This window comes from Triplophysa rosa, linkage group LG5, assembly GCF_024868665.1.
Source record: "Triplophysa rosa linkage group LG5, Trosa_1v2, whole genome shotgun sequence".
Classification (NCBI taxonomy): domain Eukaryota; kingdom Metazoa; phylum Chordata; class Actinopteri; order Cypriniformes; family Nemacheilidae; genus Triplophysa; species Triplophysa rosa.
In genome coordinates, this window is record NC_079894.1 from 861,557 (window position 1) to 875,064 (window position 13,508).

Sequence of the window (13,508 nt, forward strand, 5' to 3'; positions counted from 1 at the left end):
ACCCACATTGATAAGCTATTTACTATAAATGCTGCAATATTTCATGACAAAAATAAGACTTGTCATTTTTATTATCACTGGGACTTTAACTAACTTTAGCCAGAGATACGATACCAAAGTCCGTTTATGGAAGTCGTGCCACTCGGCGGCCATGTTTGCAATGCCTCTGGGCAGTTAATAGTTGGTTGTTCCATCACAGCGAGGCACCAAATCGCTTGCAAAAACCTTTACTCATTCGGTTCCCCTGTGATGGAATAAATTAACAGCCTCCACCCGAACTGCAGCATCCTTCACAACTTTCAAAGAACAGCTCAAAACATTACATTTACATTTAGTCATTTAGCAGATGCTTTTATCCCATTCGACTTACAGATGAGGGAAACAATGGAAGCAATTGGAACAACATAAGGACAACAAAAAGCATAAGTGCAATAAAAGAAAACTGGTCTCATATAGCCTACCACAGTATACAGAGCTAAGATATTTTTTTTTGAAAGAGTAGAAAAGAGATAGAAGTCAGAACTGATCAGTCAGGTGTTGACGGAAGAGATGTGTTTTCAGATGGCTACAGAATCTGCTGATCTTGTAGCAGCGAGCAGATCATTCCACAAATGTGGAACCGATCCTGAGAAGGTATGTGGGAGAGATTTTTTTTAATCTTTTTGGGATGGCACCACAAGGCGTTGTTTGTTTGCAGAGCGTAGAGATCTGGCAGGTATATAAGTCTGCATTAGCGAGTGAAGATAAGGGGGTGCCAAATCAGTGGTGGTCTTGTAGGCCAGGAGTAGAATCTTGATTTTGATTCGAGCGACTATAGGGAGCCAATGTAACTTAATGAAGAGAGGAGTGACGTGCGCTCTCTTCGGTTCATTGAAGACCACTCTTGCTGCTACATTCTGGATCATCTGTAGAGGTTTGGTTGTGCTGGAAGTCCAGCCAGTAGCGCATTGCAGTAGTCCAGTCTGGACAGAACAAGAGCCTGGACTAGGACTTGCGTAGCATGCTCGGATAGGAAAGATCTAATTTTCCTAATATTGTGGAGGATGAAGCTACAGGACTGGGTGGTGCTTGGCAACCTGATCAGTGAAGTTAAGATGATCGTCGATCACCACTCCCAGGTTTCTGGCCGTTCTGGAAGATGTGACGGTTGATGAGCCCAGTTGAATGGAGAAGTTGTGACGATCTTTGTGTCGGCCGGGATTACAAGCAGTTCTGTTTTAGCAAGGTTCAGCTGCAGGTGATGGTCGTTCATCCAGAGCGAGATGTCGGCTAGGCATGCTGAAATGCGTGCAGAAACAGTCAGATCGTCAGGCTGAAATGACAGGTGGAGTTGTGTATCATCCGCATAGCAGTGATAGGAAAAGCCATGTTTCCGAATGACAGAGCCTAGGGATGTCGTGTATATAGAAAATAGCAACGGACCAAGCACTGAGCCCTGAGGCACCCCTGTATCGAGACGTTGGGACTCGGAGAACTCTCCTCTCCAGGATACTCTAAATGACCTACCTGTGAGGTAAGACCTGAACCATTGTAGCACCACTCCAGAGACACCCATAGCCCTGAGGGTCGACAGGAGTATGCGGTGGTTAACGGTGTCAAAGGCGGCAGATAGATCCAGTAGGATAAGTACAGATGAGTTAGAGGCGGCTCTTGCCAGGGCTTCAATGACAGAGAGCAGTGCAGTCTCAGTGGAATGGCCGCTCTTGAAACCAGACTGGTTGCTGTCCAGGAGGTTGTTCTGGGTGAGAAAGGATGTGAGCTGGGTACATACCACACGTTCAAGAGTTTTAGCAGTGAAGGGGAGGAGTGATACCAGTCTGTAGTTCTCTAACAGTGCAGGATTAAGAGTGGGTTTCTTCAGTAGCGGGGTAATACGGGCCTCTTTGAAGACTGTGGGAAATGTACCAGTGGTGAGAGACGAGCTGATAATGTGGGTCTGAGCGGGAACAACCGATGGAGAGATGGCCTGGAGGAGATGAGTGGGGATGGGATCTAGCTGGCAGGTAGTTGGGTGGTTAGAAGATAGAACATACCTGTTCCGCATTTATTTTACTAACCAATAACTGTCTGTATGTCTGTCTAAAAAAAAAAGAAATGGTTCATTCTCCTTTGCTCACTCCAGCTTTAATCCCCCTAGTAGCATGGGCTTGTAAACTAACGGTACTGTTTAGCGTTTTGACAAAATGTTTATATCCTCTTCTATTTGTAAGTCACTTTGGATAAAAGTGTCTGCCAAATGAATAGATGTAAATGTAATAGCAAGTCCACAGTCCTATCTACGTGAATGGGGGAACGCAGATATTTTTTAAATCGCTGGCACAAATCACAAAGCGGCATACAGTTTGTCCTATCAATAATTATACCTGACATGAACTGTACCATAACTTGGGTTTGCTAAGATTAAATTGCGCCAAAAATCACCTTTTTCGAGATCGCTTCATTTACTGTGCATGCGCGAGAGCCCTCACAAGAGCCCCGCCCCAGAGAATGATCAGTCAATACTGATTGACGATTGGCTCGTTTCACTGGAAGACGGGACTTCCTTAGCTAGAGCGACCATATTGAGCGTTCCATTCTTCCCTATTCATTGTATTGGCAGTGGCACATCTTGTTAATATTAATATTTTTAATATGATACTGAAGCACAAAATGACATTAACGATCTGCAGATGGAAACTATAACTTCATGAAAGTGTGACAACCAGAAAATAAACGTTTTTGTCTTCACTGGATTGGAATTGAATCGGGTTACTGCACCCACATTTTGCTCTTTTTTTTTGTGGGGGTTTGGGAAATTGAATAAAATAAATTCCTTTCCTCATCCTCCCAGGACACCTGGAATTAGTGTTACAAGTACCCCAGGCACATCGTTTTATCATTTTTGTAGCATTAAACACCATAAAACTGATGAGGGTTTGGATCTCACAATGTTTTTCTATGGCGCTGAGGTTGTCCGAGTTCCGGTCCCAGTGCAACTCTTATGAAACTACCATTGGCTCATCTGCGTTCGAGGGGAGGGGCTCACTGATAGGTCAAATTGGCTGTTTCCTCCGCAGGGTGGCTCGCACCTGCCATTTTTTTGTGGTGTGTAATTTTTTTTTTTTTAAATAAATGCCTGAAAGCCTATCTGTATATTGGTCTAGCATTGGACATCAAAGTTAAAATAAGGTGGCCATTGGCTAATCAAATGTAAAAAGGTGGGAGTTACTGTTTACAGAGCCGTTGTGGTGACCAATCAAATCAAAAAAGATAGTTAAAGGCATACTTCACTAGCAAATCAAAATTTTCCCATGTTTTAATCTCCCTCAAGGCATCCTAACTGAATATGGCTTTCTTCTTGAAGAATAATGCAGTCGGAGTTTACTTCCAAGCGGTAAATTGGGAGTGAATGGGCGTCGACTTTTTGAAGCTCCAAAAAGTGCATCCATCGATCAAAGAACTGCTCGACACGGCTCTGTGGTCTTAACAAAGGTCTTCTGAAGCGGATCGATGGGTTTGTTTAAGAGAAGTGTCCATATTGACAACGATAATGTCTAACATCCGTTATCCCTCAGATCCAGGCAAATGAGAGGCTTGTTTTTCCGGCAAATGACACAGGCGTGTGTCGTAACTAAGTTCCTGTGGCGAACACAGCATTTTTCGTTTTCAGCCAATAGGACACAGTCTCGTCTGGGCGGGAGCTTTCGTCACCATCATTTGCCGGAAAAACATATTTCAGATTTTGATAGCATATGAAAGCTGGTTTCCAGCCGTTTCCAAAACTGTTTTTAATTTAGTTCATGCCTTGTATGTAACAAAAGTTATGGCTATCCCAATTTTTTAGAAAAAACAGGTTTAAAGTTGGCGATGAAAGCGATTAACATGAAAGCACAACAGTCAAGTACATAGACTGTAAAAAAGATGGACCAATAAAACCATCGTAAACGAATAAGTTATAACTAACTTATTAGAAAAATGCATATGTGTATATTTATTTATGCATAATTATTATACACAGCACACACACATATTATGTAAACAAAAATCATTGTGCAGCCCTAAGCATCAGTGTTGTTTGCTAGATATATAACAATTGAAGCATGTAGGATTTCAGATTCTCCGGCATTTTGTGACGCATCTTACATTTTGTGACAGATCTTATAATGCAAGACATTTATAAAAAATTTGATTTAAACTCACAAATACATAAAAGAACACGCAGACAGAAACTTGATGGCTGCAATTGAAGCGTGTAGGACAGGGGTATTCAATAAAAGTTCCAAGAGGTCCAGTTTTTATATTTTCTTCCAAACGGAGGTCCGAACAATATGTTTTTGGAAAATAAATAAATATTTAACCAATTTAGCCCAGTTGGATATACTGTATAAAAGATATGGTCTTTTATCAGGCAATTGTTTTTATATTTTGATATCCACAGTATGTATTGTAGGCTCTTGTGGAACCATGGATGCTGCGTGCTGATAAGTAAAAAAAAACTAATTATGAAGCGATATTTTAGCAGAAAATATGATTATTGTACAGTTGAAAACAGGTGGGAATGATATAGTTAATTTCCTTAGCACTCCGTTACAGTGGGGGGCGGTATGCACCTCTCAAATTGGTTCGCAATCCGCCATACAACCGAAGAAGAAGAATCCCTGAGTAAACCGGAGAAACCTTCAACAGCTGTTGGGCTTGGTAAGTTCTCATTTAAAAAAAATCATAAATAGTTATGAGATTATTTCGCGTTTGATTGATTGGTTTGCGTGACGTCAGTGTGAGCGTGTCGTGTAAAGTAGAGATAGCGAAGCTTTCAACAAAATTGTATCAAAAACGTTTTTCAAGCCAGAATCGACCGACGCATTAATTTTAGAAGCAACAATGAATGAATGGGTAGATTAATAAATTAACGAGTCAAATATCAAGTACATGACAACAATCTGTTCAGTTTTATTCCCATATGTGCAGCCATAGCCTACATTTCTGTGGTAAACCCAAAATAATAATACAAAGAATGGCTGCCTTGCACAACTGTTCTCGTGCTGCTACTTAAGACTATTTTTAATCCAGGATCACATATTTTTGTCCCAGCGATGTACCAAATAACGTTCCAGTGACGTAATTTAAGGTCAGTTTATGGTTCTGCGTAGGACCAGAGCCGCGTACCCTGTGCGTACCCTACGCCATAGCCTGAGGCGCACCTCTCCAAAAATGTAACAACGCGTCAACTCAACCGGACCGCAAGCGCTGTGATTGGTTGGTTTGGCAGCATCGTACTTCCTTCTACGCATTTCCGGCATCTTCTTCTCTGGTGTCTTCTTCCGGCAAGTTCAGAGTCCACAAAAGAACAACATGGTGAGCATCGACATCGACCAAGTTACTGAGCGTCTTATTGAAGAGGTTCGGAAATACACGCATCTGTATGACTCCTCTTCGGCGGACTATAAAGTGTTTCTAGCTTTTTGTTTAAGTAATTTAATTAAAAGTAACTGTTTTTCTACTTCGATCAGCTCCAACTCCATTAAGATGCGATCAGCTTCCATTGTCGTTTGCAAACACTAGCATACACACACACACACAAAACATCGGCGAAGAAGAGCAAACCCATGAAAACACAAAGAGCCAACTAGCGTTTCGGCGGTGTAATTGCAGTATGACGCATACTCTCAACTAGGGCTGCAGCTATCGATTATTTTAGTAATCGAGTATTCTACTGATTTTTCCATCGATTAATCGGGTATTCGGATAATAAGTACGTTTCCTTTATTAAAGAGCAATACTAAATATACAAGAGAAAATAAGACCGGTCTCTTAAAATAAACAACTAATTTGTTTCCTTTTTAGAAAAATTTACATATTTATTGCTGAAATTGCATACATTCATATCTGTGAAAACTAAACCCATTTAGTACATTCCATTGCCATATTACATTCAAAATGTAATATAGGCCTAATACAAATGTATAAATAAGAAACGTTAATAAAAATAGAAAGAATAATTTCAAAGGTAAACAACTAACTTCAGTTTATGCATGATGCATTTAGTTTATTTAAATTAGTTTTAGTTTCTTTTTTTACTATTAAATAGTAATATATTTGTCCACATAAAAATACCGAGCTACCCGGACTTTTATTTTGGCAGGTCGTCGGAAGATGCTTATTTTTTAGTGCGTTAGCTTCACTCAGTAAAATGTTCTGAAATAAACTCTCAGAGCAACTCTGGAGATGAAGTTCATGTGTTCATGTCCTCGTTAAGTGCAGTTCATTCACTCAGACACGCAGAACAGCCAGATGGCATGTGTAAATAACATGATTCGGCATCCACTAACGTTAGTCCGAATCTAGTTTTATAGACTCAATGCAGCCGGAAAACAAGTTTCACTCGCAAAATAGACTAAAACCAAGTAAAATAGCAGTTCACCATTTCAATAAGCTATCAGTTATTTATCAGCATGAGAAATACGTGTGAGCGTGTGAACAGACTAAAATGCGTGTGTCTCACAGTGAATGCGTGAGACTTGAGAGCCCTGTAACATGAATAGAGTTTAGCCATCTGTGTGTCAGTAATAACGGTCCGTGGGGAAACGCAGTGCTCCGTGTGTAGCCTACTAGATGGATTAAACGAGGCTTCGAGGCAACAAAAATTGCCTCGATGATTTTTTGTATTCGAATAACTCGAGTTACTCGAGGAATCGTTTCAGCCCTACTCTCAACGCAGAACCATAAATGTTCACGACGGCGTCGTCTACGTACGTAGGCTACTCCGTATGTTACGGCGTAGGTCCTACGCAGAACCATAAACTGACCTTAAGACGTGACGATTACCTCCTACAGACGAACCTGACAGCTGCGTGCGTGTCCAGGATTGTATACATGCGTGGCAAAGAGGACAAGAGCAAAATAAGGGGTGGCAATACCTAAACATATTTTCGCAGTTGCGTTGTCGGGATTAGGAATATTATAGATGGCTAATTATTGATCCCTGTAGTCTGGTTCAGATCATTTTTCTGATCGGCAAAAAGGGGAAAATCTTTTCATTTAACTTTTGCCAGAGGGTTTAGGTGATGATTATGATGACGACTTCTTTCTTTAAACAATAGTAAAGGAATAAATGGTGTTCATATAAAGTATTTAAGGAAAAGGGGAATTCTATCCTTGAGGACTTGTACTTGTTGTTTCAAAGCAGTTTTACAAAGGTCACAAAATAGTGCCTTAAAAACTCATAGTCATAGACTATGTGAAATGATACATTATAATCCTTCTCTCAGATCTGTTTCCCAGCACAATCCAAATTTGTGCTAATGTAGTCTTCTTCACTTTCTAGCATGCACAAAGACAGTTCAACCCGGTCTCATCAATCTACGTATAAATAACACGAGTTTACGCTTTCCAACTGCGTGTAATACTGTGTTTTCCTGATGAATAAAGCCATTTTCAGAATAGTAATCGACTGGTGTCAAAGCCACAAACCAAACTTCTGTTGAAGATTTTATAGCCAAAATAATCCGTTATATGTATAAACTTGTTCTACAATTATGTATTTGAATTATCCTATGCGATGTAGTTTTCTATGCCTGCATGTATGGAGGATGGGAGAGGGTCTGCAGCTCACATGATTATAATCAGATGTTGAAAATCGAACAAGATGCTATAGAATAGGCCTCCTGTTCCGACATGTGCTTGTGACCAAATTGGGCTATAAGAGAATAGACCCTTTCTTCCTACTTCCTATGGTAATTAATAATAGTGGCATGTGCCTGAGAAGCCGAGTATTTAAACTGGGCTGGAAGAAGAGATGTTAGTTGTTCTGCAGGCAACTCGGCTTTATGTCTTTGATTGTATCTTTGATATTAAAGTCTTCCTTTGGCAACGGAACTCACAGTTTTGAGAGTGATTCTTAACAGCGAAAAAGAACCACAACACCTCCCACTCCGATATGAAAACAAAGGAGCGCGTGAACAAGACGCTCTAATCTTTAAATACGGAGGTAGCGAAAACAGCAACACAACTGATTAAAACAAACACCGCATTTGGAGCTCGAGAGAGGTCTTACAGACAGTTAAGTTAAATATGACATGTCACATGTATGGGTACACCTTAGACGAATTTCAAACAGCGTTTTTGTTCCTTTAAAGGGCACTTCACGAATGGAAAAGTAGTTCCAGATAGAGACATTGTTTTTCATTGCTCAATTGGGCAAGTGTATTTTAAACGGCCACATTAATAGCCCTTTTCCACCAAGGCAGTTTTGGTGCTGGTTCGGAGCCAGAGCCTAGTTCCAAATCAGTTCTTTGTCTTTCAACATGCAAAGCACCAGCTCTGAACCAGAAAAAGTGGTTCTTATCAAGCACAGTAACGTTGCTGTGCTAGACCAGTGGAACCAGCTCCGAACCAGCACCTGGTTCATTTTGGTGGAAAAGGGGTATATGACAAACAATCGTGCTGCCCTCCAGAGTTCACATGGCTTGTAACGTAAATCAGCCAATTATTATTGAGGACTGGAGGTGTCTGTTTTATTTATTTTAAATATTTACATTCCAATTATTACTTACATTCCAATATCAATGTCCAAATATTATATTAAAAGGTATTTGTTCTGTAAAAGAGTGTACTTGCAATATTATATCATTACTTAATCAGTGGCATACAATATTTATAAAATGATAATGATATGGACTATCGCAATTATTTCTGATGCAATTAAACGGCAAACAAACAGTTGCTATCGTGACAGGCCTTACCTGTCAGTACAATTGCTTGGAACCTGATGTTCCGAATATGGTATATGGATACATTTCTGTCACACACTTGCAGTATTCGACCAATCACTACGCACTGGTGAACTGGCCAATCATAGCACACCTCTCTATTCAGAGCCACGAGCTTTGTAAAAAATCTGAGCGTTACAGAGAGGCGGGGCACAGAGGAGACACAAACATGCACGGTATGTGGAAAATACAGTGTTTTTAAACCTTAAATCGTGTTTACACATTGCATTACATCTAAAACAACCGATAATATTTGTTTCAGCTGGGTCATATGACCCCTTTAAAATAAAACTGTAACCTCTGGCATATATAATGTGTATTTGCATGTTTTAATCATCGATTATTGGTTTTTATTGATTTTGGCAGATCTGTTCCTACAAACTATTCTGCAATTGAAGGGGCTTCTTCATCCAAAAGTAGGACCAACACAAAGTGTAAAAGCAAATTCTGTGTGTACGTGTTGTGAAAAATGGAGGTTGTTAAAGAGGAGATTGAAGACATAAAGGTTTCAGACCCATGCAGAGTGAAAAATGAAGATACTGCGGAACAAACAGGTTGGTGTTCATAATTTACGATTAATGATGAAACATTAAGGTAAACTTTTCAGATTTCTTTAATGTTGTTGTGTAAAGAAAAATGTGTATAGCATTGTCATTTATCTACAATTTTATGATGTAATGGTCAGAAAATGACAGAAAAAGACCTTTATAGATCATGAAATATCACAAAAACACAAAACTTTTCCCTGTTTTATTTTAGATCTGTTGGAACTGAAAGATGAAAGTGATGACCTGAATGGACTGGAGGAGACACATCAGTATCAGAAAACTCATCATTTCAAAACGGAAGAAATATCTTCTGGTTGCTCGGAGATGAAAAATACTTCTTCAAAAACAAGTCAAAGAAAATCTTTCACTTGCCCTCATTGTGAAGAAGGCTTTGCTTTGAAAACAGACTTTGAGCTGCACATAAGCGGCCACTCTGGAGAAAAGATGTTCACCTGCCCTCAGTGCGGAGAACATTTCTCGTACAACAAACAATTTCGAAACCACATAAGAACTCACACTAAAGAGCGTCTACACCCATGTCTTCAGTGTGGAAAGAGTTTTAGACGGAGTAGTGTGCTTAGTAACCACATGAAAATTCACACTGGAGAGCACCCGTACACGTGTCTTCAGTGTGGAAAGAGTTTTAGAGAAAGTGGTGCACTTAATAAACACAAGAGAATTCACACTGGAGAGTGCCCGTACACGTGTGTTCAGTGTGGCCAGAGTTTTAGACAAAAAGGTTCACTTAATTCCCACATGAAAATTCACTCTGGAGAGCGCCCGTACCCGTGTGTTCAGTGTGGAAAAAGTTTTAGACAAAAAGGTGCGCTTAATGCCCACATGAGAATTCACACTGGAGAGCGCCCATACCCGTGTGTTCAGTGTGGAAAGAGTTTTAGACAGAGGGGTGCGCTTAATGCCCACATGAGAATTCACACTGGAGAGCGCCCGTACCCGTGTGTTCAGTGTGGAAAGAGTTTTAGAAAAAGTGATGCGCTTAATGACCACATGAGAATTCACACTGGACAGCGCCCGTACCTGTGTCCTCAGTGTGGAAAGTGTTTTAGAAAAAGTGATGCGCTTAATGACCACATGAGAATTCACACCGGAGAGCGTCCGTACCCGTGTCCTCAGTGTGGAAAGAGTTTTAGACTGAGTGGTGCACTTAATATACACATGAGAATTCACACTGGAGAGCGTCCATACCCGTGTGTTCAGTGTGGAAAGTGTTTTAGAAAAAGTGATGTGCTCAATGACCACATGAGAATTCACACTGGAGAGGGTCCATACCCGTGTCCTCAGTGTGGAAAGTGTTTTAGAAAAAGTGATGCGCTTAATGAACACATGAAAATTCACACTGGAGAGGGTCCATGCATGTGTGTTCAGTGTGGAAAGAGTTTTAAAGAGAGTTGTACGCTTAATAACCACATGAGAATTCACACTGGAGAGCGCCCATACACGTGTGTTCAATGTGGAAAGAGTTTTGGACAGAGTGGTGCACTTAATGTTCACATGAAAATTCACACTGGAGAGCGCCCATACGTGTGTGTTCAGTGTGGGAAAAGTTTTACAAGGAATGATAAGCTTAATAACCACATGAGAACTCATTCTGGAGAGCGCCCGTACTCGTGTCCTCAGTGTGGGAAAAGTTTTACAAGGAATGATGCACTTAACATCCACATGAAAAATCACTCTGGAGAGCGCACATATGCATGTGCTCAATGTGGAAAGAGTTTTACACGGGCAACAAGTCTAAAGGCCCACATGAGAACTCACTCTAGAGAGACTCCAAACACAACTTCGGTGTAGGATAGTCGGTTGGTCTAATTATAGGATTTTGGGAGACGTGTGTCATGTTCTTAAATGATCTGCCTGGAAACAACACGGGTGAACATAGACTCATTCATGAGTGCACACCGGTCTTGTACTGTGAGGACATTCCTAAATATGACACGCCACAAAACGAAAAGTGAGCAGTTGCTTTACCCGTCAGTCATTTGGCCTCTTGGGCGGTTCTTGGCCATTCAAATTTATATGCCAACGAAGTAGAAAACGGAAAAGTTATCAAAGTTTCATGTACACACCTAGTTTTCTTCATTGAATTATACTTTTGTGCTGCTACATGGTTGTTTTAATGCTAAATTTTTGCTTCATCATATGGCATTTTGTATTCTCTGTCGTCTTGTAAGGATCAATAAAAAACATGTACATATACCTTGTTTTAAGTCAATTTTGCTTTTTAATGCCTTTTGTAGGCGTGTATGTTTGGTTAAAGTTTGGTTTATGTAAATAATATGTATCCGCTGGTCGTAGTGGTGCAGTAAATCAACTTTAAGGCTGGAGAAACGTTAATAAATTTGTTGTCGTCCACAGCATGGAGGCTGCCATTATTGTTTTGGGAATACTCACGCATGTCTATTGACTGAACACGTAATATGCCCGTGTATGACGTCAGTGTTTTTACAAAGCTTCGATTTCACACAAATACAATAATGCCATCGTTTCGTTTAGTCCCCTAAAACGCAGTTGTTGTGTAAACAAACTGCCAAAACGCATTAAAAGTTTTTAGTGTAAACAGTCACATTAGAAGCTATAGATTACCAATTATAACTATTCCACAGACCAAACATTTCACTTCATAGAACTGAAATATATGGTCAGGTGCCGTGGGGATGGACTACTTGCTAACTAGTTCAGAGTTTTACTGAATCAGTCCCAGATAGCACAATCCATCTGGTTTACGTCTGTTTGACGTCTGCATTTACATCTGCAATACATAGTTTGCTCATCTGCGATACGTCTCGGAGACGTCTGTAATACGTCTGCTAAAGATCTGGAGATCTGCTGCGTAAAAACATCTGCTAAACATCCATTCTAAATCATAAACATCTTACAGATGTCTTCTAGAGGTCTATATGACGTCTGACAGCAGACATCTCCGAGACGTATTTCAGATGAGCAAACTATGTATTGTAGATGTCTTGCAGATGTAAATGCAGACGTCAAATAGACGTAAGCCAGCTGTATGTGTGCTATCAGGGGTCAGTTTGAATGACAATGTTCAGTGCATCTATATGCAGAGAATAAATCCTGTTTGCGATGTTAACGGCCTTTAATGTGGCATTTTGTGACAGAAGTTAACCATTGAATATATTTTTAAACGTATATTCAACTCCTGAATAATAAAGCTGTTGTGTGCACCCTGCGGTAGTCCAGCCCAGCGTTAGATTATATTTCATACATATTAAACAACAATAAATGTGTCAGGTGTTGTACTTGAGAAACTAACGACTGAAGAAATAAAGCACATTGTGGCTGGTGTGACAGTTTTTCCAGATTGGTTGGAATTGTTATGTATGGAAAGCGTATTTACGTATAGCATTTTTCTTCAATTGTATCTTTATTTTTCAATTGTAGATTTAATGGTAACAGATTGGCAATGACCTTTATAGTACAAAATATCAACGCTTTGGGTATCAAAATTATTTTCCAACTGCCAAATGGGAAAGATGCAGTAACTACTACTATATATACTACGGACCCAAACATTGAATTCTGGCTATACCATTTATCACGGTTTGCTATAATAAACAACAAACCGTGTGAACGCCCCTGCCAATAAGTCTACTAAACTGACACCAAACTCACACGGATCGGATGGCCAGAGAGAGGAGACGTGATTTCGTATGAAGGTATTTTTGGTGCAAAACTACTGAGCACCTGTGAGAGTAGCCACACGTGTATCAGTAAATTTGTAGTCAAAATTTGAAGTTCTTGTGTTTGTGCTAGAACAATGTGCAAGAATAAAACATTTAATTTGTGAGACAATATTTTACAAGCATTCAACTCTCATTGCAGGAATTCACATACTGTTTGCGGATGTGCAAAACTCGTCTGTGAACGCACGTCTTTTGGTGCAGGTGTGTGAATGTGTTTTGCACCATATTTACTGCAGCATTTGTAGCAAAAGAAGTGAGTGCACGAGTATCTCAGTTTGTGATTTGTAGAACTGGATTTGGGTACTTGCACTGAAGGATTCAAGAAGGCATAACTATTGTGTTGTGTTTGCGGGAGAGAAAAAAAATCTGCAAGTTTGCAACTTCAAATTTTGACTACAAATTTACTGATACACGTGTGGCCGACCTCTACAACTACAAATTCCACTCCCACGGGTGCTCAGTAGTTTTGCACCAAAAATACCTTCATAATTTCG

At 40.1% G+C, this 13,508-nt stretch overlaps 1 protein-coding gene across 3 annotated transcripts; it reads left to right on the forward strand.

Annotated features, from left to right (window-relative positions):
• The first annotated feature begins 4,610 nt into the window (after window positions 1–4,610).
• On the forward strand, window positions 4,611–11,642 carry LOC130554175 (gastrula zinc finger protein XlCGF26.1-like). 3 transcript variants are annotated; one of them, XM_057333654.1, is made up of 3 exons: window positions 4,611–4,677; window positions 9,114–9,301; window positions 9,507–11,642. In XM_057333654.1, the coding sequence occupies exons 2-3, from the start codon at window positions 9,217–9,219 to the stop codon at window positions 11,102–11,104; spliced, it is 1,683 nt and encodes a 560-aa protein (XP_057189637.1). In that variant the 5' UTR covers window positions 4,611–4,677; window positions 9,114–9,216; the 3' UTR covers window positions 11,105–11,642. The 3 variants fall into 3 exon arrangements, with proteins under 3 accessions (XP_057189637.1, XP_057189638.1, XP_057189636.1); XM_057333655.1 differs by having other exon boundaries at window positions 4,642–5,334; XM_057333653.1 differs by lacking the exon at window positions 4,611–4,677 and having other exon boundaries at window positions 6,042–9,301.
• The last annotated feature ends 1,866 nt before the right edge of the window (window positions 11,643–13,508 follow it).

Excerpts from the sequence above, each read along its gene's own strand:
- LOC130554175 (XM_057333654.1), top strand. The coding sequence starts at position 9,217 with ATGGAGGTTGTTAAAGAGGAGATTGAAGACATAAAGGTTTCAGACCCA. Across the intron at positions 9,302-9,506 it reads AGATACTGCGGAACAAACAG|ATCTGTTGGAACTGAAAGAT; the intron begins GTTGGTGTTCAT and ends GTTTTATTTTAG.